The 24,970-nt window shown below is 38.6% G+C and overlaps 1 protein-coding gene across 1 annotated transcript; it reads left to right on the forward strand.

Moving 5' to 3' along the window:
* The first annotated feature begins 609 nt into the window (after nucleotides 1–609).
* Nucleotides 610–24,034, forward strand: LOC309567092 (myosin-1B). Its single transcript, XM_082272416.1, has 41 exons — nucleotides 610–707; nucleotides 3,201–3,248; nucleotides 3,994–4,207; nucleotides 4,313–4,456; nucleotides 4,542–4,698; nucleotides 6,112–6,139; nucleotides 6,264–6,381; nucleotides 6,478–6,570; nucleotides 6,659–6,722; nucleotides 7,681–7,779; nucleotides 9,080–9,183; nucleotides 9,306–9,444; nucleotides 10,943–11,061; nucleotides 11,153–11,302; nucleotides 11,394–11,564; nucleotides 11,683–11,992; nucleotides 12,269–12,336; nucleotides 12,431–12,518; nucleotides 13,603–13,720; nucleotides 15,244–15,367; nucleotides 15,453–15,589; nucleotides 15,682–15,937; nucleotides 16,051–16,293; nucleotides 16,391–16,567; nucleotides 16,659–16,804; nucleotides 16,951–17,041; nucleotides 17,132–17,521; nucleotides 17,605–17,731; nucleotides 17,821–17,939; nucleotides 19,752–19,948; nucleotides 20,205–20,388; nucleotides 20,491–20,656; nucleotides 21,556–21,680; nucleotides 21,930–22,238; nucleotides 22,321–22,524; nucleotides 22,609–22,734; nucleotides 22,940–23,110; nucleotides 23,197–23,301; nucleotides 23,425–23,520; nucleotides 23,620–23,760; nucleotides 23,916–24,034. Exons 3-41 carry the CDS (start codon nucleotides 4,007–4,009, stop codon nucleotides 23,925–23,927), a joined length of 5,817 nt encoding a protein of 1,938 aa, XP_082128542.1. The 5' UTR covers nucleotides 610–707; nucleotides 3,201–3,248; nucleotides 3,994–4,006; the 3' UTR covers nucleotides 23,928–24,034.
* Nucleotides 24,035–24,970: the final 936 nt, after the last annotated feature.

Raw genomic sequence — 24,970 nt, forward strand, 5'->3', positions numbered from 1 at the left:
AAAAACTTTTTTTTTTTTTTTTTTTTTTTTTTTTAATATTGCCTTAAAAGGAATTCATTTTTTTTTTTTGTTTGGAATTTTTTTTTTTTTTTTTTTTGCTTTTTCAGAGGGAATTCCAAAATAACAGACATTAGGGGGAAAAATAATTTTGCATAATTCTCAGAGTTTCCCTAACTTTTTTTTTTTATTGTAACAATCCCACAGAATCTACTCCCATATTTTCTAATTTCCTCGTCCCTACAGTCTGTGCACCACCGCAGTCAGCACAAACACTTGTGTCCTCCTGAAAGTGATACCCACCCTGGAACGTATATACGTTTGAAACACAAGTTCATTGAGAAATAGACAGAATTTTCTCCAGGTTTTATGGTGACACTGAGCTGCTCGATTCAGTTTCAGATCAGCGTTCTATATTGGGAAGCCGGGAGATGTAAACACATAGCAGGTGACACGTTATATTAAAATAAAAAAAATTAAAAAAATAAATGGATCCTCCATATGGCTGCTGGTCTTCTTGTACTGGGCGTATCTTGTATCCCACAGTGGTCAACAGAAGTAAAATTACAGCATCGACACATTTACAGCTGAGAGCCTTTTAATATTCTCCAAATATAGAGGGCCAATAATGCTGCCCTAGCAGATCTCACTGTATAAAAGAATTAGCAAGGCGCAGACCCACTTATCCTTCACTGGCTCTGCATCTAGAGGTAAGCCGGTCCCTGCGTCTGTGTGATATGTCATTCCAGCTCAGCACTGCACTATACACAGCATCCTGTCCACTCTCTTTATACTCATCCACCCAAGCAGGTCCAGCTTATTGTTATTCTCACTTAGAGAATCATTTATATATATTTTTTTATTTATTTATTTATTTTTTTTTTAAGTCAGACTGTTGTAGCTTGATAAGTAAACATTTTAAATTAAAAAGTTAAAAAAAAAAAAAATAAATAAATAATAAGGACCATGATTAACTTTTTTAAGTCAGACTGCTGTAGCTTGATAAGTAAAAATTTTAAATTAAAAAGTAAAAAAAAAAAAATTAATAAGGACCATGATTAACTTTTTTTAAGTCAGACTGCTGTAGCTTGATAAGTAAAAAAAAAAATGAAATTAAAAAGTAAAAAAAAAAAAAATTAATAAGGACCATGATTAACTTTTTTTAAGTCAGACTGCTGTAGCTTGATAAGTAAAAAAAAATTGAAATTAAAAAGTAAAAAAAAAAAAAATTAATAAGGACCATGATTAACTTTTTTTTAAGTCAGACTACTGTAGTTTGATAAGTAACATTTTTAAATTAAAAAGTAAAAAAAAAACAAAAATGAATAAGGATCATGATTAACTTTAAATCATTTTTTTTTCACTGAAAGAGTGGAAGATGCTTCACAGGCTTCCAGCTTCCAGAAGAGATAGGGAGTCTTGATTGGATCTATAGTAAAAAAAAAAAAAAAAAAAAAAATTAATAAGGTTCATTATTAACTTTAAATAATTTTTTTCACTGAAAGAGTGGAAGATGCTTCACAGGCTTCCAGCTTCCAGAAGAGATAGGGAGTCTTGATTGGATCTATAGTAAAAAAAAAAAAAAAAATTAATAAGGTTCATTATTAACTTTAAATAATTTTTTTCACTGAAAGAGTGGAAGATGCTTCACAGGCTTCCAGCTTCCAGAAGAGATAGGGAGTCTTGATTGGATCTATAGTAAAAAAAAAAAAAAATTAATAAGGTTCATTATTAACTTTAAATAATTTTTTTCACTGAAAGAGTGGAAGATGCTTCACAGGCTTCCAGCTTCCAGAATAGATAGGGAGTCTTGCTTGGATCTATAGTAAAAAAAATAAAATAAAATAAAAATAGAGAATCTTGTTTGGGTTTAACATCAATCTTAACCTAGACAATAAAAAAAAAAAAAAAAGGCCAGACCTTGTTTTATGTTTCGATGCTTCTATAAAACATATTTCTTATAACCAACAATTAATATAATTATATCTTTTTGCTTTTCCAACCATTAAGAAAGTTAGCTAGTTTGAATTTTAATTAATTAATTTTTTTAATTAGTAAAATTAATATTGTTCATAGAAAAATTGCACTTTGATTTTATATATATATATATATATATATATATATATATATATATATATAAACATATATAAATAAAATATAAATGCCTTTACAATTTTTTTATCAGTTAAAGAATATTTAAATGCTAATTATAAATGTTAGAAATAAATAATTTAATGACCTAAGTTTAGAAATACCCAGATATTATATATCTAAACTTGGTTCAATAGTTTCAATATACTTTATATAGCCTTTATTTATATAAAAAAAGACATATATATATATATATATATATATATATATATATATATATATATATATATATATATATACATTTATCTATGTATCTATATATAGTTATATATATATATATTTTTTTTTAATAAAGGCTATATAAAGTATATTTAAACTGTTGAACCAAGTTTAGAAATTCAATATCTGGGTATATATAAATTCAGTATTTAAAATGATCTGGTTAAATAACTAAAGAAGCAGCTATAAGTTACCTGATATAAAAAAAACAAAAAAATCCTTTAGAATTATTTTTGTTTAAACACTATTTAAATGCTTATTATAAATGTTATAAATAAAAAATTTAGTGACCAAAGTTTAAAAATACAGTATTTAAGTATATTTAAATTCAGCAACCAAAAATAATCAGGTTACACTAAATAATTTTAAAAAGCAGCATCAAGTGACTTGAAATAAAAATACCTTTAGAATTTTTTATCAGTTAAAAAATATTTAAATGCTAATTATAAATGTTATAAATAAATAATTTTGTGACCTAAGTTTAGAAATACAGTATTTGAGTACAATTAAATTCAGAAACTAAAAATGATGAGGTTGAATAATTACAGAAGCAGCAATACTTGACCTGACGTAAAATGCCTTTAAGAATTGCTTAAGTTAAAAAATTATAAATAAATAAATACATTCATAAAGGTATTTTTTTTTATTCAAATGTGCCTATGTATCAATAACATTTAGTTCTTATGTACAATGATAAAAACACTTTGACATTTATAAAGGTGGGAGGGAGAAAGAAAGAGAGCGAGAGAGATGTGAATAAATAAGAAATAGGAAACAATAGATTTCAATTTGTCATTTTTTTAAATGCTGCAATATTTTTTTTTTTTCCATAGCTGAAATCCTTTGAATCTTATTTTTCCATCTTAGAAGGATACAACAAGGTTGGTACATTGCCTCTGTAAAGTTTACCCTTTTTTTTTTTTCTTTTTTTGTCCCACCATGTAACAAAAATAATTAATAAATTCAAATGTCTTTAGATTGCAAACAATTAATCACATCACAAATGTTTTAACAACAGTCATAGAATAAGGAGTTAGTAGAATATTAATTTATTTTATTTTATTTATTTATTTCAGGTACTTATATAGCGCTGTCAATTTACGCAGCGCTTTACATATACATTGTACATTCACATCAGTCCCTGCCCTCAAGGAGCTTACAATCTAAGGTCCCTAACTCACATTCATACACAGTAGGGCCAATTTTTTTTTGTTTATACAGGATCCAATTAACCTACCATTAATTTAAATATTATTACCTTTAAAGTTATATAGAATAATAAATGCTTTGATGACAATGTATCAGGAAGGTGTCATAGCGACCCTTCTAAAAGCCTAAAGGATAACTATTGAACGCCATGCAATGGGCCCTGAGTCGCCTGGATATGCAATAATCAATTCATGTAGAGCGATATTATTTGGCTAACACATTTGAATACAAATAATGTATAAAATGTTGGGACCCCCTTTTGCAATTGTTCTGAAAGTGATTGGTACTAACTAGAGGAATTGCTTTGAGATGAAGAATAAAGAGACATGTGGGCCCATTTATGATTTTGCTATGGGGGCAATAATACACCTAGTTCTTGTCCTGTTAGAAGCTAAAGCTTTTATTTCCTCCATACAGAAAACCATCAGCCATGGGTGACGGTGAGATGGCCGTGTTTGGGGAGGCTGCCCAATACCTCCGAAAGTCAGATAAGGAGAGGATTGCGGCTCAGACCCGGCCCTTTGATGCCAAGACAAATGTCTATGTGATTGACCCCAAGCAAATGTACGTTAAAGGCACTGTCACCTCCAGAGAAGGGGGAAAGGTCACTGTAAAGAAAGAAGACAATACCGTAAGTTGGAAAAAGAAAACAATCATCATGGTTATAATTTCAAAAAAATTTGTTATAAATACACTCAGTCGTGTTTATATCGTCCCATGCTTTTTTCTTCTGTAGACTGCAACAGTGAAGGAAGATGAAATTTTCCCCATGAACCCTCCCAAGTACGATAAGATTGAAGACATGGCCATGATGACCCACTTGAATGAACCATCTGTCCTGTATAACCTCAAAGAGCGTTATGCAGCCTGGATGATCTACGTAAGTCTCTCAGCCAGCTCAGTCCTCTGGATTTTACTCCATGACCAATTCCTGGTGTCACTAAGATATTCTGTGATCTCTGCAGACCTACTCCGGCCTTTTCTGTGCCACAGTCAACCCCTACAAGTGGCTGCCTGTGTACAACCCAGAGGTGGTTAATGGATACAGAGGGAAGAAGCGTCAGGAGGCCCCACCTCACATCTTCTCCATCTCTGATAACGCCTATCAGTTCATGTTGACTGGTGAGTACTGGGGTTTACTTGCTAACAAATAACACTAGATTCATACACATAGAGTACTTTCTGACCAGAGTTGTAAACCTCATTAAGATATTTAATCTTTTACATTCGGATAGAAAACAAAATGCTCAATTTCAGCCTTTCTCAACCTTCTTACCACAGGGTAACCCTTGCAATTATCTTCAGATATCAGGGAAACACTGCTAAAATTATTTAATAAGGGTCAGGGGAAAAAATGTCCCTTGCACTGGTGGCTAGTGGTAAGAATGTCCCCTTTACAGTCAGAATGCCACCCTTAAAGACAGCTAAAGAGACTATTGGTGTCATCCTGCTGGCCCTGCCAAGTGGTAATGGACTTGGAATTATATAGGCACCAACAGATGAGTGGTCAATCTGCCACAGCTCAAGGAACCCCTTGGCAACCTCTTGAGGAACCCTAGAGTGCCATGGAACCAGGGGAGGGCTGGCGGGCAAGTTCAATTACGTGGCCCATTGAACCATCCAATCTGCTCACCATTCGTGCCCACCTGGTTTTATAACGAATATTGATGTTATGAAGCCAGACAAACATGATGCAATGTGGTAACATAATTCAATGTTCATAGCAACAAAGGAGGTTTAACAAAAATACATGACACCCCGCCAGGCAGGGCCTAGGAAGCTCCTATCGGGTGCAGGAGCGTACTCTGCGCACTCATACCGCTCCGCTGCAGCTCTGTAAATATAACATTGTGTAGCGGCGACCGGCAGCTGTAAACAGTGTCTGGCCTCTACATTTATCCAGCCCTGAGTTCGGCCTTTGTACCTGGCATCAGGGCGGCCCGGGGGGCAATTGCCACCCTGCCCCGCTTCCCAGTCCTCCCCTGCATGGAACCCCCGGTTGACAAAGGCTGCTCTAGATAACCTCTTAGCGCCGGCGCCTCCAGGGCTTTTAAGATGTTTATGACGCCAGAAGGCGGGGCGCGGCTTAAAATCACGTGACCGCCGTGATTGGCTGTCACATCATTCACGTGGTCGGAAAACTCCCGATCACAAAGAGGGACCAGGAGCTTTCGGTTAGGCGACGATAACTGTGCCTGGAGCAGGCAGCGCACGTGTTCTCGGCACAGGTGTATTGGCAGCAATTCATGTAAATATGCAACCCCATCGGCGCTAAGGACCAGGGGCCGAGGGGCCGCATATTTGCGTACGGCCGACGCCAAGGGTTTAACTCGAATCATTATATAGAAAATCATTATATAAACCTTTTTACAAGGGCCACAGTTTTACAATGCAAACCCCAGAAAAAGAAAGTACAATATGTACAAGAAATGTGGCAAACTCACATAACATATTAATTAGCGAGCTCTCACATAGTTTATATTATATTTACATATAATGGGTTTGTAATTTTTTTTTTTTCACCCTCTTTAACAGATCGTGAAAACCAGTCTGTTCTGATTACGTAAGTTTAAAATAAATAATTTAATCTTTGTCTGTGTCATTCCAAGAATGAGATGTGGCTGTATGTTGTAGACATGAGTTGTGCAAGAGATAACTATTTTTTATTCCATTCTTTTAACCCACAGTGGAGAATCTGGTGCCGGAAAGACTGTCAACACGAAACGTGTCATCCAGTACTTTGCAACAATTGCAGCTATTGGTGAAAAGAAGAAGGACGAGCCACAACAAACTGGAAAAATCCAGGTCTGTAGCTTCCTTTTGGTCTTCTAAGCAAAAAATATGATGCTGATATATATAAAAAAAACCTGTAAGAAACGAGTTTGTTTTAAACCTTTATAGGGGAATCTGGAGGATCAAATCATCCAGGCCAACCCACTGCTGGAGGCCTTTGGCAATGCTAAGACTGTGAGGAATGACAACTCTTCCCGTTTTGTAAGTTGGCCCTATTTTAACCTTATATTTCTCCATTTGCATTGAAAAAAAAATTGCCAGTTGACTGGTATTTCTCGTTCTTGTCTAGGGTAAATTCATCAGAATCCACTTTGGGGCCACAGGAAAACTGTCCTCTGCTGATATTGAGACATGTAAGTCTTGTAGGGGAGACAATTTACTTGTAAAACGGGGACAGTCAAACTCAAAAAAAAAAAGGGAGTCAGGAGATCTAGAAACAGGTCATTGTTGGTATCTCCACCAAGCAGTTCTTTTTTTTTTTTTTGTCCATACCATGCCAGATTGGTCATACCAGCTCTAATGGGAAACAATTTACTGGTCAAAATCTAGGGCATGGGTGTCCAACCTTTTGGCTTCTCTGGGCCACATTGAGTGTAGAGAAATTTTCTCGGGCCGCATATAAAATATATACTATAGTTAAGGTATATAAGTAATAAAATGGCGCCGCGTCCTTCCCGCACTGCCGCCCCCCCCCCCCGCACTAATTTAACACAATTAGAGGATGATCCCTTCCGAGGCAGCCTCTGCCTACAGTTAGTTGGAAGCCACTGTGGCCGTGCCCCCGACCCGCCTTCCTTCCTCCCCAGCAAAAAAAACAAATTGTCAGGGTGCAGTGGGCCGCATTGCCTGCGGTTCTGGGCCGCATGCGGCCCCCGGGCCGCAGGTTGGACATGCCTGATCTAGGGCTAATCTCTAATGGTTTATTCTTCAAAGACTTAGGTTGGATCCACCATGGAGGGGTTTTATGTTGTTTCCCAGACTGAAGGGGACTTAATTCATAGATCAAACACATGTGGTCTCTCTTTTACCTATCTAGTAGAAGACATAAACATGGGAATATTACCTGTGTGGGAATATGCTCACTGTTTAGGTGGCAAGATTTGGAAGCATATCTGAAATATTTTGCTGCCAGCCTAATGATAGGTGGCACATGATGCCCACTTACTCTTTTTACCCAAATTACAAACAGCGTAATTACAGGAAGTGCATAGACCTGATAAATATCATGACTATGGTACATGGCTGACCAAAGTTAGGGCAAACTGTTTCAAATATATATGTTGTTTAACAATCTTACCCTAATTGTTCTAGATCTGCTGGAAAAATCCAGAGTAACATTCCAGTTGTCTGCTGAGAGGAGCTACCACATCTTCTACCAGATCATGTCCAACAAGAGGCCAGAACTGATTGGTAAGTGATGCTGAGGAAAACGTGTTTATTAACCTCTTTGTGTAAAAACATAAAAGTAGTAAAGCTAATAGACTGTTACTTCGGAGGGCTAGACTAAGAAAAAAAACGGCCGCACATCCAGGAATTCCAATTGCCTTGAATTCCAAAGTGATGACACCAAAGACACCAACATAGGGTCACGTAGACACATTTTACACGTACATCTTGTGCTTAATCATTAAATACTAAGTTATTACACTGCTTCTTATACCTCTTGGGGGCTCCTGTGGGGATATCTCTTGGTTCTACTATTTTTCCATAACATAAGTATCCATCAAGGAAAGGGATTGTATTGTACAAAGAAGCTTGGCAAATCTAGGAGCCCAAGTCCAAAGATTTCACTGCAACCAACTCTGAGAAAATGTGAAATACAACCCAAAGCAGTATAAGAATTTGAGAAGGACTGGTCTTATGAAAATGGTTCATAAGTAACAGATCAAGATCAGATCAAAGCTGGTCTTATTAAAATGGTTCGTAAGTAACAGATCAAATCTTAGGGGCCATCCTAGTAGTAAAAATGTAGTTATTATTATTATTATTATACAGGATTTATATAGTGCCAACAGTTTGCGCAGCGCTTTACAATGTGGGGGAAGACAATACAGTTACAGTACAATTCAATACAGGAGGAATCAGAGGGCCCTGCTCGTTAGAGCTTACAGTCTAGAAGGGAGGGTCAAGTGAAACAAAAGGCAGTAACCAAGGGGGATGGGCAGATGGAGAAAATGGAGGGAGAGTTGTTAGGTTTGGGTAGGATAGGCTTTTCAGAGACGCATAAAAGCTAATAGAGTAGGAGATAATCTGACAGATAAGGGTAAGGAGTTCCACAGGATTGGAGAGGCTCTGGAAAAGTCCTGGAGGCGAGCGTGGGAGGAGGTGACAAGGGAGCTAGAGAGCAGGAGGTTTTGAGAGGAACGAAGAGAGCGATTGGGTTGGTGTTTTGAGACTAGGCTAGTGATGTAGATGGGGACTTAGCTGTGGATGGCTTTGTAAGATGTTGTTAATGAATCATTTTCAAATGAGATGGAGATAAAAGAAATATAGATTTCTGTATTGAAATAAGCAGCAGAAAATTTTGATAAGGAATAGAAAATTGTCACTGAATTGGTGAATTGTGATATGGGATGTAAACCTTTAAACCTTAAGATAGACCTTAAATCATACTTAGAAAGAAGACCTGGGTTTCTCAAGGCTGGTTATTAGTTAAAATGACCCTAATGTCTGCAACAACTAAAAAACCTGCATCCCTTCCTTCTTCCAGACATGCTTCTGATTACCACCAACCCCTATGACTTCCACTTTGTCAGCCAAGGTGAGATCACTGTGGCCAGTATCGATGATCAAGAAGAATTAATGGCCACCGATGTAAGTGGACTCTCTGGAACATTATACTTTTAACACTTTGATCTACCAAATGCGGTTTATACAGTATATTAATGTGTTACAGTCCAAGGAGAAGTTTAATTTACTGAGTTTTTGTATAACAGAGTGCCATTGACATCCTGGGCTTCAACTCAGATGAGAAGAATGGTATTTACAAAATGACCGGCGCTGTGATGCACTACGGTAACATGAAGTTCAAGCAGAAGCAAAGAGAGGAGCAGGCTGAGCCTGATGGCTCAGAAGGTGAGAATTAGAGAGCATCTTCTGTCATTTTACATAGTGACATAGTTACATAGTAGGTGAGGTTGAATAAAGACAATAGTCCATCCAGTTCAACCTGTGTAGGAGTATGTGGCCGTAATCATCTCTCATACCCCTGAATGTTCTTCTCCTTGAGATGTACGTCTAAGAGTCTTTTGAAAGCCACCATACTTCCCGCAGAAACCACCTCTTGTGGTAGAGAATTCCACAATCTTGTAGCCCTAACAGTAAAGAACCCCCCACGTTGCCTGAGGTTAGAACGCTTCTCCTCTAATTGCATTGTATGCCTTCGAGTCCTCATGCAATCCTTTCGACTGAATAGCTTTTTTTCTATGCTGAGATCACCATTGAGATATTTATAAATTGCTATCATGTCCCCTCTCAGGCGTCTCTTCTCCAGGGAGAATAAATCAAGCGATTGCAGACGCTCTTCATAATTAAGGTCCTCCAATACCCTAATAAGTTTATTTACCCTTCTCTGGACTCTCTCCAGCTCCAACAAATCCCTCCTGAGGACTGGTGAAAAAAAAAATGAAAAGTCAGGAGCTACAAATACTGCAGCTGCTGACTTTTAAAAAAGGGACATTTACCTGTCCAGGCATCCGGGCCGGTTCTTTGCTTGTCTTTGGTGCAGACATGTTGACTGTGGAAAGACAGCTGTGACTCCCTGCCGCTTCACAGCCAGCTCTTCACTGCGCACGCTGCATTCTATGAATGGTCCCGCAGCCTTCAGGTCCCAGGAGGTTGAGGGTGGTGAAGAAGGGCTGAAGTGGAAGCTCCCTAAAAAAATTTGTTTTTATTAATGGCAGGGAAGAAAGGGAGGAGGAGGATCAGCAAAATTTCAGATTTTATGTGAAGTTCCACTTTAACATCCTTTTCGGCATAAATGTTAAAATAATCCTTTCTTAGCACTAATAAACCGTTAAACTCACTGCGTGTACTCAGTCTGTACTAAGGTGGGGTTATTTATGCCTCGTTTCCACTGAGCGGAATGGTTCGTGTCGGTACAGTTTGGAAGGGTTAGACTGGTACGGCCTATTCAGGTGAGCGCTTCTACTGCAAGTCGGACCACCAGGAGCCATGCAGGGTTTACACTAAACGTGGTGTTTGTTTTGCGCTTTCATTTGACGTGAGCATTGAAGTTTTCCTGTCCGCCAATCAGTGGAATGTATCGTGTGAAGCCAATAGCTCCGCCCTAACCTTACAGTACCGTTTCCTATGGCCCTACATCTGAAGGAGGACCAGGAATGGTGCAGTTTGGTTCGGTTGTATGGGCCACTTTCATAATGGAAACACTCAAAATAGTGTACTGTACCGAACCGACCCGAACCGATCCGCTCAGTGAAAAACGAGGCATTAGTAATGTAGTAAAAAAGACAGAGAGCTATTGCTTATTATTATAATATGTTTTTTGAACATAATCTCTATCGCTTGAATTGCATAATTCAAGACATTAAAACAAATATTCTCTATTCTTCAGTGGCTGACAAGATTGCCTATCTAATGGGCCTCAACTCTGCTGATCTCCTGAAAGCTCTGTGTTACCCCAGGGTCAAAGTTGGAAATGAATATGTCACCAAAGGTCAAACTGTCCAGCAGGTAAACACAATTTATGCTGGCATATATTTTTTTTTTTTGGGGTTTTTGCAATTCATAAAACAGAAGCCTCATTGTCATCTTTGATCTTTAGGTATACAACAATGTCGGTGCCCTGGCCAAGTCTGTCTTTGAGAAGATGTTCTTGTGGATGGTCATTCGTATCAACCAGCAGCTGGACACCAAGCAAGCAAGGCAGCACTATATTGGCGTCTTGGATATTGCCGGCTTTGAGATCTTTGATGTGAGTAAAATGACTTGGTTGATAAATGTCCTGTCATGTCCTTGTCTTTAATGGATGAGGTTAACGCATTATTTTGTATTCTTTTGAACAGTACAACAGTTTGGAGCAGCTGTGTATCAACTTCACCAATGAGAAACTGCAACAGTTCTTCAACCACCACATGTTCGTACTGGAACAAGAGGAGTACAAGAAGGAAGGAATCGAGTGGGAATTTATTGACTTTGGCATGGACTTGGCCGCCTGCATTGAGCTTATTGAAAAGGTAGATAATATAAAAAATAGCAATTGGCAGTAACATTTCATATTTTGAGCACTAATGTCATTAGCAGTATACTTTAGCAGTACCATTTTTTTTCTAAATTTACTGTTTTTTTATATAGCCTATGGGTATTTTCTCCATCCTTGAAGAGGAGTGCATGTTCCCCAAGGCAACAGACACGTCCTTCACCAACAAGCTGTATGACCAACATTTGGGCAAGTCCAACAACTTCCAAAAACCCAAACCTGGCAAAGGCAAAGCTGATGCTCACTTCGCCCTGGTCCACTATGCTGGAACTGTGGATTACAACATCACTGGCTGGCTGGAGAAGAATAAGGATCCATTGAATGAGACTGTCGTTGGGCTTTACCAGAAGTCTTCAGTAAAAATCTTATCCTTCCTGTATAGTGCCCATTCTGCTGCTGAAGCAGGTATTGCATTGTTTCATCACCTGCTCAAATCAATAACATGTTAATCACTATACAATAGGAAAATTCCCCTAGTTGTGGGACTTTATAGGCACTCGTACGAGTGCCTATAAAGTCCCACAACTAGGGGAATTTTCCTATTGTCTAGATCTATTTGGGATGTGGCACCTTGGGAAGTATTCAACACGAGCATATTTTCTTTGTTAATCACTATACAGCATCCTAGAAAGTCTTCTTGTATATTAACTTAACTAACATTTTTTTGTTTTGTTTTTGCAGAAGCCGCAGGCAAGAAGGGTGGCAAGAAGAAGGGTTCCTCTTTCCAGACTGTGTCTGCACTTTTCAGGGTAAACATTTAAACATTTTTTTATTAAATAGAATACTGATCGTTTAATGCATTTCTGCAGCTCTAATGATACAATTATCACTGCTCACCTACAGGAGAATTTGAACAAATTGATGTCAAACTTGAGGAGCACTCACCCTCACTTTGTGCGCTGCTTGATCCCCAATGAAACCAAGACCCCAGGTCAGCTGAACAAGTTTCTTTCGTTTGATAAGAAACATAATTTGTGTTAAATAAATATGGGGAAGATAGGGGGAATAATCTGGGTAAATAGGGGGTATTAGAGGAATCGGCATTTTGGGTAAAATAATTAAGGGGATAATATTGTAATCCATAACATAATATATATAAATATTGTTAGAACAGCCGATATCCCCAAAGGTACAAAAGGTATAACGGGAAGGGGGGGACAAGAAGCGGGACTTTGTGTGAGGTGTGTGGAGTTGGTTGGGATAAGAAATAGTACATTATTCTGTAAAAAGGTAGGCTTTAATCAGATATCATCATAATGTCCATCATAATAACAATACGTATGGTAATAAGGTCAATCGGTACCAGAAACATCTCATAGTTGGGTCATACATAAAAAAAATAGGAAAAAACATTGGAAGGAAAGTCATTGATGGGCCTGTATAGATTCCAAATCAAAAAGTATAATGATGATTGTGGGGGATGCATCAAGGATAGGCTCAACGTGTTTCGTGGACAATTTCCACTTCGTCAGGAGCAGATGTATCCCAGGTCAATGTTTCTAAGTGGGGTATATATGGATAAAATTGTTGTGGATGGGGGTCCAGGGCCATAAAGTCTGCACCGGGAGCTGAAGGAACCCATAACTGCGGTCCAGGGCACAACCATTGAACACATCAGGGTGACTAAGGGATGACCATATTGATGAATGTAGATAGATTCCTCTAATACCCCCTATTTACCCAGATTATTCCCCCTATCTTCCCCATATTTATTTATGAACAGGGCTCGGAGGCACACAGCCCAAGAATTGGCTGTACCTCCCAAAGCCCCACCGTGTTTGTATATATGTAAGTTTGCGTCTTTGTTGTCTTTTGTCCTTTATGTCATTCCATGATAATTTGTGTTAAAATATGATTAATATTGTTTCCCTTAATTTAGACATTATACTTTATTATTTGCTTATGCACCAGCTTACAATTTTTAAATCTGTACACAATAAAGTACACATTTTAACCTGAGATTTTTTTTTTTTTTACCGTGGATTTCTTTAACAATTAAAAATTGGTATCTTTAGGTGCTATGGATCATTATTTGGTCATGCACCAGCTCAGGTGTAACGGGGTGCTGGAGGGCATCAGGATCTGCAGGAAAGGCTTCCCCAGCAGAATCATCTACGGTGACTTCAAGCAACGGTATGGACCACTCCTGACACTAAGGGGGGATTTACTAAAACAGGGGCATGCAAAATCTGGTGCAGCTCTGGATAGAAAACAATCAGCTTCCAGTTTTTATTGTCAAAGCTTAATTGAACAAGCTAAAACTAGAAGTTGATTGGCTGCCATTGCAGTGTTGGGGGTAACTAGTTACAAAGTAACTGATTACAGTATCTACATTACTTTTTTTGGTAACTAAGTAATGTAACTAGTTACAATACTAATATTGGTAACTACACTACTTTACTAGGCAATAGGAGGTAACTACACTACTTTACTAGGCTATAGGAGGTAACTACACTACTTTACTATGCTATAGGAGGTAACTACACTACTTTACTAGGCTATAGGAGGTAACTACACTACTTTACTAGGCTATAGGAGGTAACTACACTACTTTACTAGGCTATAGGAGGTAACTACACTACTTTACTAGGCTATAGGAGGTAACTACACTACTTTACTAGACTACAGGAGGTATCTACACTACTTTACTAGGCTATAGGAGGTAACTACACTACTTTACTAGGCTATAGGAACGCGCTTTCCTGCGTTACCCAAGCCGTGCAATACAATCGTTATTTGGAAGAATAGAGAGGGATGAAGTTTATGACTTTTTGTTGCACTTTATGTTTTATTCTGTTTTTTCAGGTTTTGTTCTCATGTTTCCCAAAGCCTGTGTTTATACAATAAACTCTATGCAGAAAGAGTGTCATGTATCTTCTTCTACACGGTCAATTAAGAAAGAGGAAAATAAAGTAATAAGTAGTGAAGTTACTTTTCAAATGCAGTAACTAATAAAGTAATCCAGAGAAGGGCAACTAAACTGATTAGGGGGTTGGAGGACCTTAACTATGAAGAGCGGCTGCAATCGCTCGATTTATTCTCCCTGGAGAAGAGACGTCTGAGGGGGGACATGATAGCAATTTATAAATATCTTAATGGGGATCTCAGCTTAGAAAAAAAGCTGTTCATTCGAAGGAATTGCATAAGGACTCGAGGGCATACAATGCGATTAGAGGAGAATCGTTTTAACCTCAGGCAACGAGGAGGGTTCTTTACTGTTAGGGCTACAAGATTGTGGAATTGTCTACCACAAGAGGTGGTTTCTGCGGGTAGTATGGTGGCTTTCAAAAGACTCTTAGACGTACATCTCAAGGATCAGGACATTAAGGGCTATGTTAGATGATTACAGCCACACACACCTACACAGGTTGAACTGGATGGACTATTGTCTTTATTCAACCTCACCTACTATGTAACTATGTAACTATGTAATCTCGTTACAATTTACAGAAGTAACTAGTAACTAGTTACATTTTTTGAGTAACTACCCCAACACTGGCTGCCATGTACAGCTGTGCCAGATTCTGAGTGCTCCAGTTTTAGTAAATCTCTCTCTAAGTACACATATAGAATTAACGTACCATAACAAAAACGTAATGTTAAGGACGTTTTTTTTATTAGTTTAATTTACAAAACTGTTACTCTTTGTATTACAGTTACAAGGTCCTGAATGCAAGTGCCATCCCAGATGGTCAGTTTATTGACAGCAAAAAGGCTTCTGAGAAGCTTCTTGGATCCATTGATGTTGACCACACACAGTACAAATTTGGACACACTAAGGTATTTTCACAGTTTGCGCAGTTTTAGGCAATCAAAAAGTAAAAGCAAAACAATATAATATTTTTTATTTTGACTTGATGTATAGGTGTTTTTCAAAGCTGGTCTGCTGGGTGTCCTTGAGGAGATGCGAGATGATAAGTTGGCACAATTGATCACTCGTACTCAGGCCATTTGCAGAGGATATCTCATGAGGGTGGAGTTCAAGAGAATGATGGAGAGGAGGTACTTCCAAGTTCTTTGTTCTTAACTTAATCAATTTTTGAACCAGAAATGACTGATTCGAGTGCTACATTTATTTATTTATTTATTTCCAGAGAGTCCATCTTCTGCATCCAGTACAATGTCCGCTCCTTCATGAATGTCAAACATTGGCCATGGATGAAACTCTACTTCAAGATCAAGCCTTTGCTCAAGAGTGCTGAATCTGAGAAGGAAATGGCCAACATGAAGGAAGAGTTTGAGAAGACAAAAGAGGCTCTGGCCAAGTCAGAGGCAAAGAAAAAGGAGCTTGAAGAGAAAATGGTAGCGGTCATGCAAGAAAAGAATGACCTGCAGCTCCAAGTTGCATCTGTAAGTGTTTACCCATTTATAATTAATGCTCCAGAGCAAACACCCAAAAAACCATTTATGCTACACGCTCTAAGAATAAGCAATTTATACCTATAATTAATTGTACTTCCCAGGAATCTGAGGGCCTAGCAGATGCAGAGGAAAGATGTGAGGGTCTCATCAAATCCAAGATTCAACTGGAGGCCAAACTCAAGGAGGCCAATGAGAGGCTGGAAGATGAAGAAGAATCAAATGCAGAGCTGACAGCCAAAAAGAGGAAACTTGAAGATGAGTGTTCTGAGCTGAAAAAGGACATTGATGATCTTGAACTGACTTTGGCCAAAGTAGAGAAAGAGAAGCATGCTACAGAAAACAAGGTATTTTCATTTTCTACTCTCCAACATCAACAGTTAAGAGCTACCTTACGGCTAATGTTTTTAGGTAATAACTCCCAAAATATCATTTGAAATGTAGGTTAAGAACCTCACTGAAGAAATGGCTGTTCTTGATGAGAACATTGCCAAACTTTCTAAAGAAAAGAAAGCGCTTCAAGAAGCCCATCAACAAACTCTAGATGATCTCCAAGCAGAAGAGGACAAGGTCAACACTCTGACCAAGGCCAAGACCAAGCTGGAGCAGCAAGTAGACGATGTATGTGGAAATATATAAAAAAAAAATATATCATGGTGCTAAAAGTTATATAAAAATGTCACAAGTTTGAACAAGTTTTCTTTTCTTGCAGCTGGAGGGATCTCTTGAACAAGAGAAGAAGCTCCGCATGGAGATGGAGAGAGCAAAGAGGAAGCTAGAGGGTGATCTGAAATTGGCTCAGGAATCAACAATGGACCTGGAAAATGAAAGGCAACAGCTGGACGAAAAAGTTAAAAAGTAAGACACTCAATTGTGATATGTAGGGAACCAGGTGTCCCATCTCCTCCTGTTGTTGATGTTTTGTATGCTTTTGATTTAGTGCTGTTTTGTGCACCATTTCATGCCTTGAAGTTTCATATAAATCCACCTTTTTAACTTAACAGGAAGGAGTTTGAAATCAGCCAGTTTCAGAGTAAAATTGAAGATGAGCAGGCATTGGGTGCACAATTGCAGAAAAAAATCAAAGAGCTTCAGGTAAATTTTTCAAACAAATGTAACAATACCAACTTCGTTTTTTTCTTATCAAATGTTTCATAAGAAAATTGCAATTTGTTTGAACTTTAGGCCCGCATTGAGGAACTTGAGGAAGAGATAGAGGCAGAGAGAGCAGCTCGTGCCAAGGCTGAGAAACAACGCTCCGACCTTTCCAGAGAGCTTGAAGAGATCAGTGAGCGCCTGGAGGAAGCCGGTGGGGCAACATCTGCTCAGATTGAAATGAACAAGAAACGTGAAGCAGAATTCCAGAAAATGAGACGGGACCTGGAGGAGGCCACCTTGCAGCATGAAGCCACCGCTTCAGCACTTAGGAAGAAGCACGCTGATAGCGTAGCTGAACTCGGAGAACAAATAGACAACCTTCAAAGAGTCAAACAGAAGCTGGAGAAAGAGAAGAGTGAGCTGAAGATGGAGATTGATGACCTCGCCAGCAACATGGAGTCTGTCTCTAAGGCCAAGGTAAATAAAATACCGCCTCGGCTGTTTTTGCCAACCAATACAATTCTGAATAGTGGAAATAATGACTTTGTTTTACCTTGTAGGCCAACTTAGAGAAGATGTGCAGAACTCTTGAGGACCAATATAGTGAAATTAAATCCAAAGAAGATGAGCATCTCAGAACAATTAATGACTTGAATGCTCACAAAGCACGTCTTCAAACAGAAAATGGTAACTTTTGAATGCCAAGAGTAAAAAAAAGATTACACGTAACAGATTCCCAAAATATGCTTAACTACACTATTATTTTTATAAAATAGGTGAATATAGCCGTCAAGTGGAGGAAAAAGAATCTCTGATCTCTCAGCTCTCTAGGGGAAAACAAGCCTTTACCCAACAAACTGAGGAGCTGAAGAGGCAGCTTGAGGAGGAAACCAAGGTACTTTGGCCATATGCAATAAGAAAATTGTGAAACACTATCTTAAGTATATGTTACATAGTTACATAGTTAGTGAGGTTGAAAAAAGACACCAGTCCATCCAGTTCAACCTATGATGTGTGTGTGTGTTTGCTGTTAACCGTACATTCTATACCCCTGTATGTTGTACATTGTATACCCCTGTATGTTGTACATTGTATACCCCTGTATGTTGTACATTGTATACCCCTGTACGTTGCGGTCTTTAAGGTGCCCATCTAATAGTTTTTTGAAACTATCAATGCTCCCTGCTGATACCACTGTTTGCGGAAGAGAATTCCATATCCTTACTGCTCTGACAGTGAAGAACCCCCTGCATATTTTAAGGTTAAACCGCCTTTCTTCTAGTATGTTTTTTGCCTTTTTCAAATGTAATGATAAAAGGGCTACTATTCATATGACATATTTCTTATGACTGGTGTCTTGGTTCTAGAAAGTCAATTTTTTTTAGGACAATTCACTAAAATTGTTGGCAATGGTACCCCTTAGGAATTCAATTAACTGGTAAAAACACCAACAAATACAACATGATTTATTTATCAATGTAAGCCTTTCCTACCTCCGTCCATCATTATATTAGGACAGCTTGTGTTGCAGTTTTTTACAGAAACTTTTAATGCTAGCAATTGCTTAGTGTCATTGTCAGACTTCTCCCAGGGCTATTGACTTGGAGCACGATAATTTTTGATGATTCCATATAGCAGCCCACGTGGTAAATTGTCCTTATATGGGCTTCTTGGAAATTAGAACAGCATTTCGGTCACTGACTAGACTGTGAGAATGCAACCCTAACACTTAATGAAAAAGTGAAAAAATGTAGCGCTCAACAATTTGATATAAATCACAAATAAATTTCAATGTCCAAATAATCATGCAAAAACAGTCTCTAGTGTCCAAATCAATTGGGTTAACACTTAACCCACCATTGCCCATAACTTAATCCTACCATTAACCTTAACCTTTACCCAACACAAACCTAACCAATAAATACCTACCCTGTTGGCATGTGAAAATATCTTACAGCACCAATATCTGGGTACCAATCTGTAGAGGTGGGCAGGGCGTAGTACTCAAGGTAAGCAGTATGTTGGTTCATACCGAGCTGGTATTTACTGTATTTTCTGGCGTATAAGACTACTTTTGAACCTCAAAAAAATCCCCCAAAAATGGGGGGGGGGGGGTCGTCTTATATGCCGAGTATAATATCTCCAAGGTAACCTAAGTATAAGTATTACCGGTAGATGTAATCTCTCAAGACGCTGGCTGTGTGGGAAACCTGTACCGGTATACCCAGGATTCCCGCAAAGCCAGCGTCTTGAGATTACATCTACTGGTAATACTTAGGGTACCTTGGAGATATTATGAGAGATTACATGTATTACAGTACTAGGGTTCCTTGGAGATCTATGAGAAATCTGATGTTTTTCAATGGTGTTGCCTTGCTTCGGAAGGGGGGGGGGGTGGTCTTATACGGCGAGTATAGCCCAAAACCTATGTTTTAACTTGAAAATTAGGGGGGTCGTCTTATACGCCCAGTCGTCTTATACGCCGGAAAATATGGTACTATCCAATTATACCTGAAAGCAGGTTGCAAATCTAAACTTTAATGCAGAAAAACATGAAGTCTTTAAATGCACATAATGCATTGTGTATGTCATGCTTGTAAATAATGCTGAACCTTACATACTTGCCATTAATCTTTCATAATTTTTTGACAGTTATTTTTAATGCTGTTTGTCTTACATTGACATGAAATGTCCCTTTGCCTTCAAGGCCAAGAATGCCCTGGCTCATGGACTTCAGTCTGCCCGCCATGACTGTGACCTTCTCAGAGAGCAATATGAAGAGGAACAGGAAGCTAAGGGTGAACTTCAGCGTTCACTCTCCAAGGCCAACAGTGAGGTTTCTCAATGGAGGACAAAATACGAGACAGACGCCATTCAGCGCACAGAGGAACTGGAAGAGGCCAAGTAAGATTCTGTCAAGTCCTAAAATAAGTGGTGTTAAGGCTTTTAAATGATATCCTTCAACATTAGTTGAATTAGAGTTAACATTATTCAAGTTTCCACCAGTGAAAAATGATATTGATGATCATCTTCCACCAGGGGAAGATGATATTTGTTTCAAATAATGTGATAATGAAATCCTGACATCCATAGAAAATCAATTTTATCTCTGTGATGTCTAGTTTTTCTGAGCATTCATATAATATCTCTTGCATAACAGGAAGAAGCTGGCCCAGCGTCTGCAGGATGCTGAAGAACAAATTGAGGCTGTCAACTCTAAATGTGCTTCTCTGGAAAAGACAAAACAGAGACTACAAGGTGAAGTAGAGGATCTCATGGTGGATGTAGAACGTTCACACTCAGCGTGTGCCGCTCTGGATAAGAAGCAAAGGAACTTTGACAAGGTGTGCTAAGAAAAAAAAAAAAATAGAAGCAAGTGAAGATTTTGATGTTAGTGCAGTGGTCGGAACTTATGTAATAAAAAAATATTATTTTGCATTAAATAGGTCCTGTCTGAATGGAAGCAGAAGTATGAGGAGGCCCAGGCTGAACTTGAAGCTGCTCAAAAAGAATCTAGAAGTCTCAGCACAGAAGTTTTCAAGATGAAGAACTCCTATGAGGAAGCACTCGACCAGCTTGAGACGCTGAAGAGGGAAAACAAGAACCTCCAACGTATGTCCATCTTTACATTTAGTGTAGGAGAGGAGAAATGTGCAATTTTAGGACATAATTATTAAAAAAAGTGACTTTCTTTGTAATTTTGGCCACCAGCACTGAATTGGTTTTGACATATACTGTATTTTCTGGCGTATAAGACTACTTTTGAACCTCAAAAAAATCCCCCAAAAATGGGGCGTCGTCTTATACACCGAGTATAATATCTCCAAGGTAACCTAAGTATAAGTATTACCGGTAGATGTAATCTCTCAAGACGCTGGCTGTGTGGGAATCCTGTACCGGTATACCGTATGGCTTCGGCTACATACAGTATACCGCGCTGAGCCAATCAGGGAGAGCGATGTATTCTATTATTGAATGCAAAGCCTGCTCGGATTGGCGAGGTAACATCAGCCCGCCTCTCTGACTCTGCCAATCCGAGCAGGCTTTGCATTCAATAATAGAATACATCGCTCACTGTGATTGGCTCAGCGCGGTATACTGTATGTAGCCGAAGCTACGGTACATACGGTATACCGTTACAGGATTCCCACACAGCCAGCGTCTTGAGATTACATCTACTGGTAATACTTATACTTGGGGTACCTTGGAGATATTATGAGAGATTACATGTATTACAGTACTTGGGGTACCTTGGAGATCTATGAGAAATCAGATGTTTTTCAATGGTGTTGCCTTGCTTCGGAAGGGGGGTAGTCTTATACGGCGAGTATAGCCCAAAACCTTTGTATTAACTTGAAAATTAGGGGGGGTCGTCTTATACGCCCAGTCGTCTTATACGCCCAGTCGTCTTATACGCCAGAAAATACGGTATTTTTGTTTGCACAAAAGTAAGGTTTGAAGGTTCTTTAATCCTGATAATGGCAAAATATGCTTATTTCTTACGATTGTAGAGGAGATCTCAGACCTGACAGAACAAGTTGCCGAGTCTGGAAAGAGCATCCATGAGATTGAAAAAGCCAAGAAACAGGTTGAGCAGGAAAAATCTGACCTGCAATCAGCACTGGAAGAAGCTGAGGTAGGCAGACCGGATGCTGTTATGCTTTAAAACCCTTAGACATTTTGGGCTCTATGTATAAAATGCTTGCTGTACGAGCAGTCAAAACAAAAAATTGCTTAATTTTCTTTAATATGTTTAGATACTACATTATGAGTGCCAGATGGTGCCCATAATGTATTTCAAAGAAAAAAAAAACACATTATGGCCACTCTACATAGACAACTGAGTCTCCATATATCTCCATATTTACAAATTTGTAACATTTAGGGATCTCTGGAACATGAAGAGGCCAAGATCCTTCGTGTACAGCTTGAATTGAACCAGGTGAAGTCTGAGGTTGACAGAAAGGTGGCTGAAAAGGATGAAGAGATTGAGCAGCTCAAGAGAAATAGCCAGAGGGCCCTGGAATCCCTGCAGACTTCCCTAGATTCTGAGATCAGAAGCAGGAATGATGCTCTGAGACTGAAGAAGAAGATGGAAGGAGATCTCAATGAGATGGAGATCCAACTGAGCCATGCCAACCGACAGGCAGCTGAGGCCCAAAAACAGCTCAGGAATGTCCAGGGACAACTCAAGGTAAAAAAAAAAATTAATTCTTACTCTTTTTGCAGCTTTACAGAAATATCATAATCAACAAAACTGTATACTTTCAATTTAGGATGCCCAACTGCATCTTGATGATGCTCTTAGAAGTAATGATGACCTTAAGGAACAGCTTGCTATTGTGGAGAGGAGAAACAATCTCATGCAAGCAGAAATTGAAGAGATGAGGTCCGCCCTGGAACAGACAGAGCGTGGTCGCAAAGTGGCTGAGCAAGAGCTGCTCGATGTCACCGAACGTGTCCAACTTCTACATTCACAGGTAAGGATGAGGGCCTATTCCTAACAAATCCAAATAACGCAATAACAGAAAACTTGACAACTTTTGGGTATCTTTATCCAACAGAACACCAGCCTGATCAACACTAAGAAGAAGCTTGAGTCTGATGTTACTCAGCTCCAAACTGAAGTGGAGGAAGCTATCCAAGAATGCAGGAATGCCGATGACAAAGCTAAGAAGGCAATCACAGATGTAAGTCCCAATTCACCCATAATTAGTAAATAGTATGTTAATGAAATACATGTCTCATATATGACAATTTTCAGCTTCTTGTTCAAACTTTTAAATTTTCAAAACAATATGTCAGCGTAACTTTTCCAAACTGATTTGGAACGCGTTTTGGTCGATCCATGATGTAAAAGATCTTTGTAAATGTTAATGTACTTTTATTTTATAGGCTGCCATGATGGCTGAAGAGCTGAAGAAGGAGCAGGACACCAGTGCTCACCTTGAGAGGATGAAGAAGAACCTTGAACAGACTGTGAAGGATCTTCAACATCGCCTGGATGAGGCTGAGCAACTGGCAATGAAGGGTGGCAAGAAGCAATTGCAGAAACTGGAGAGCAGGGTAAGCAGTCTTTGATATATTTACAGTATTTAACAATGAATATGTATTTTCCATGTTTAACAAAGTGATATAATTTTCTTTTCTAGGTGCGTGAACTTGAAAATGAGCTTGAAGCTGAACAAAAACGAGGCTCTGATGCCATCAAGGGTGTACGCAAGTACGAGAGGAGAGTCAAGGAACTGTCTTACCAGGTATATACCATGTAATGGGTTTCCTAAAGATGAAACATTCTATTTAAACTCTGCATCGTATATATATATATTTTTTTTTTTTTTTTTTTTTGCCATATCTTATATTGATTCTCTACTTTACAGTCTGAGGAGGACAAGAAGAATGTGTTCAGGCTTCAGGACCTGGTAGACAAACTACAGCTGAAAGTCAAAGCCTACAAGAGACAGGCTGAGGAATCTGTAAGTACAATTCTTTTGGGGTGGGATGTTATTAGGAGACTTTAAGAGTCTATAATTTACTTTGAAATAATTCATCTCCTCCCATCTCTTTCCTTGTAGGAGGAACAAGCCAATGTACATATGTCTAGGTTCAGGAAAACTCAGCATGAGCTGGAAGAGGCTGAAGAGCGCGCCGACATTGCTGAGTCCCAGGTCAACAAACTGAAAGTCAAGACCCGGGAAATTAGCAAGGCAAGTAGAGTTGTCTTTTAGAGGATCATCATTTTTACAGTGTCAAAGCACACTGCAATATAACTCCAAAATCAAAATGATGAATGCCTGAACTGTAGACTAAAAGTTTTTCTCATTTTTTTGTATCCATAACATATTTTGTTTTTTCTCTGCAGATTCAGAAGTCAGAAGAGTAAAGAAACGGACCGAAAAGAAGATATTTACAAAGGATGTTCATAAAATATGAGCTGTGTTTGTAAATATGAAACCCACTTTATAGTATCCTTAGGCTCTAGATGCAAATAAAAAAATCAGTCAGTATCTAAATGTCTCCGTTCATTTTTTTTTTTTTTTGGTTGTCACTAAAGAAATAAGGTGTGGTTGTAGGTCTGGACAGATTAAAAAATAAGACTGAAATATAATGGTTACTGACATACACACACGCACACACACACATATACATTAACACTTATACACACACAAAAATACACACACACACATTGACACTTATACACACACACACATATATATATATACATTAACACTTATACACACATGGATGCATACAGACACCCATACACATATAAATACACATTAACACTTATACACACCTACCCATACACACATACCTACCCATACCTACCCATACACACCCATACCTACCCATACACACATACACCCACATGTACACAGACACATTCACATTAACACTTATATACACACAGACACACCTGCCCCTACACACATACACACATATATACATTAACACTTATACACACATAAATAAACCTACCCATAAGCACACACACACACACACACATTAATACTTGTATACACACAGACACACCTACCCCTACACACATATATACATTAACAATTATACACGCACAAACATACACACACATACACACATATATATACACACATTAACAGTTATACACATACATACTTACAGACACCCATATGTACAAACACACAAAAACAAAAACACAATCACTCACACTTACAGTAAACACACTAAACATAGACAGCTATAGACATCTACATATACACACACACTGGGCCTGGTCGTTGTTACATGGGCACCTGCTAGGTCAGCCTGTGTCACATGAGCACTTCCTGGGCCATCATATGTTACACAAGCACCTCCTGGGCCAGATTTTGTCACAGGAGCACCTCCTGGGCCAGCCTGCATTACAGAAGCACCTCCTGGGCCAGCCTATGTCACACCAACACACTG

This window comes from Pelophylax lessonae (assembly GCF_965119305.1).
Source record: "Pelophylax lessonae genome assembly, chromosome: 11".
In the NCBI taxonomy this organism is placed as follows: Eukaryota; Metazoa; Chordata; class Amphibia; order Anura; family Ranidae; genus Pelophylax; species Pelophylax lessonae.

Coding starts and splice junctions, on each gene's coding strand:
- LOC309567092 (XM_082272416.1), top strand. CDS start 4,007: ATGGGTGACGGTGAGATGGCCGTGTTTGGGGAGGCTGCCCAATACCTC. Junction 11,565..11,682: donor GCATTGAGCTTATTGAAAAG/GTAGATAATATA, acceptor TTTTTTATATAG/CCTATGGGTATTTTCTCCAT. Junction 17,522..17,604: donor AGTCTGTCTCTAAGGCCAAG/GTAAATAAAATA, acceptor TTTACCTTGTAG/GCCAACTTAGAGAAGATGTG.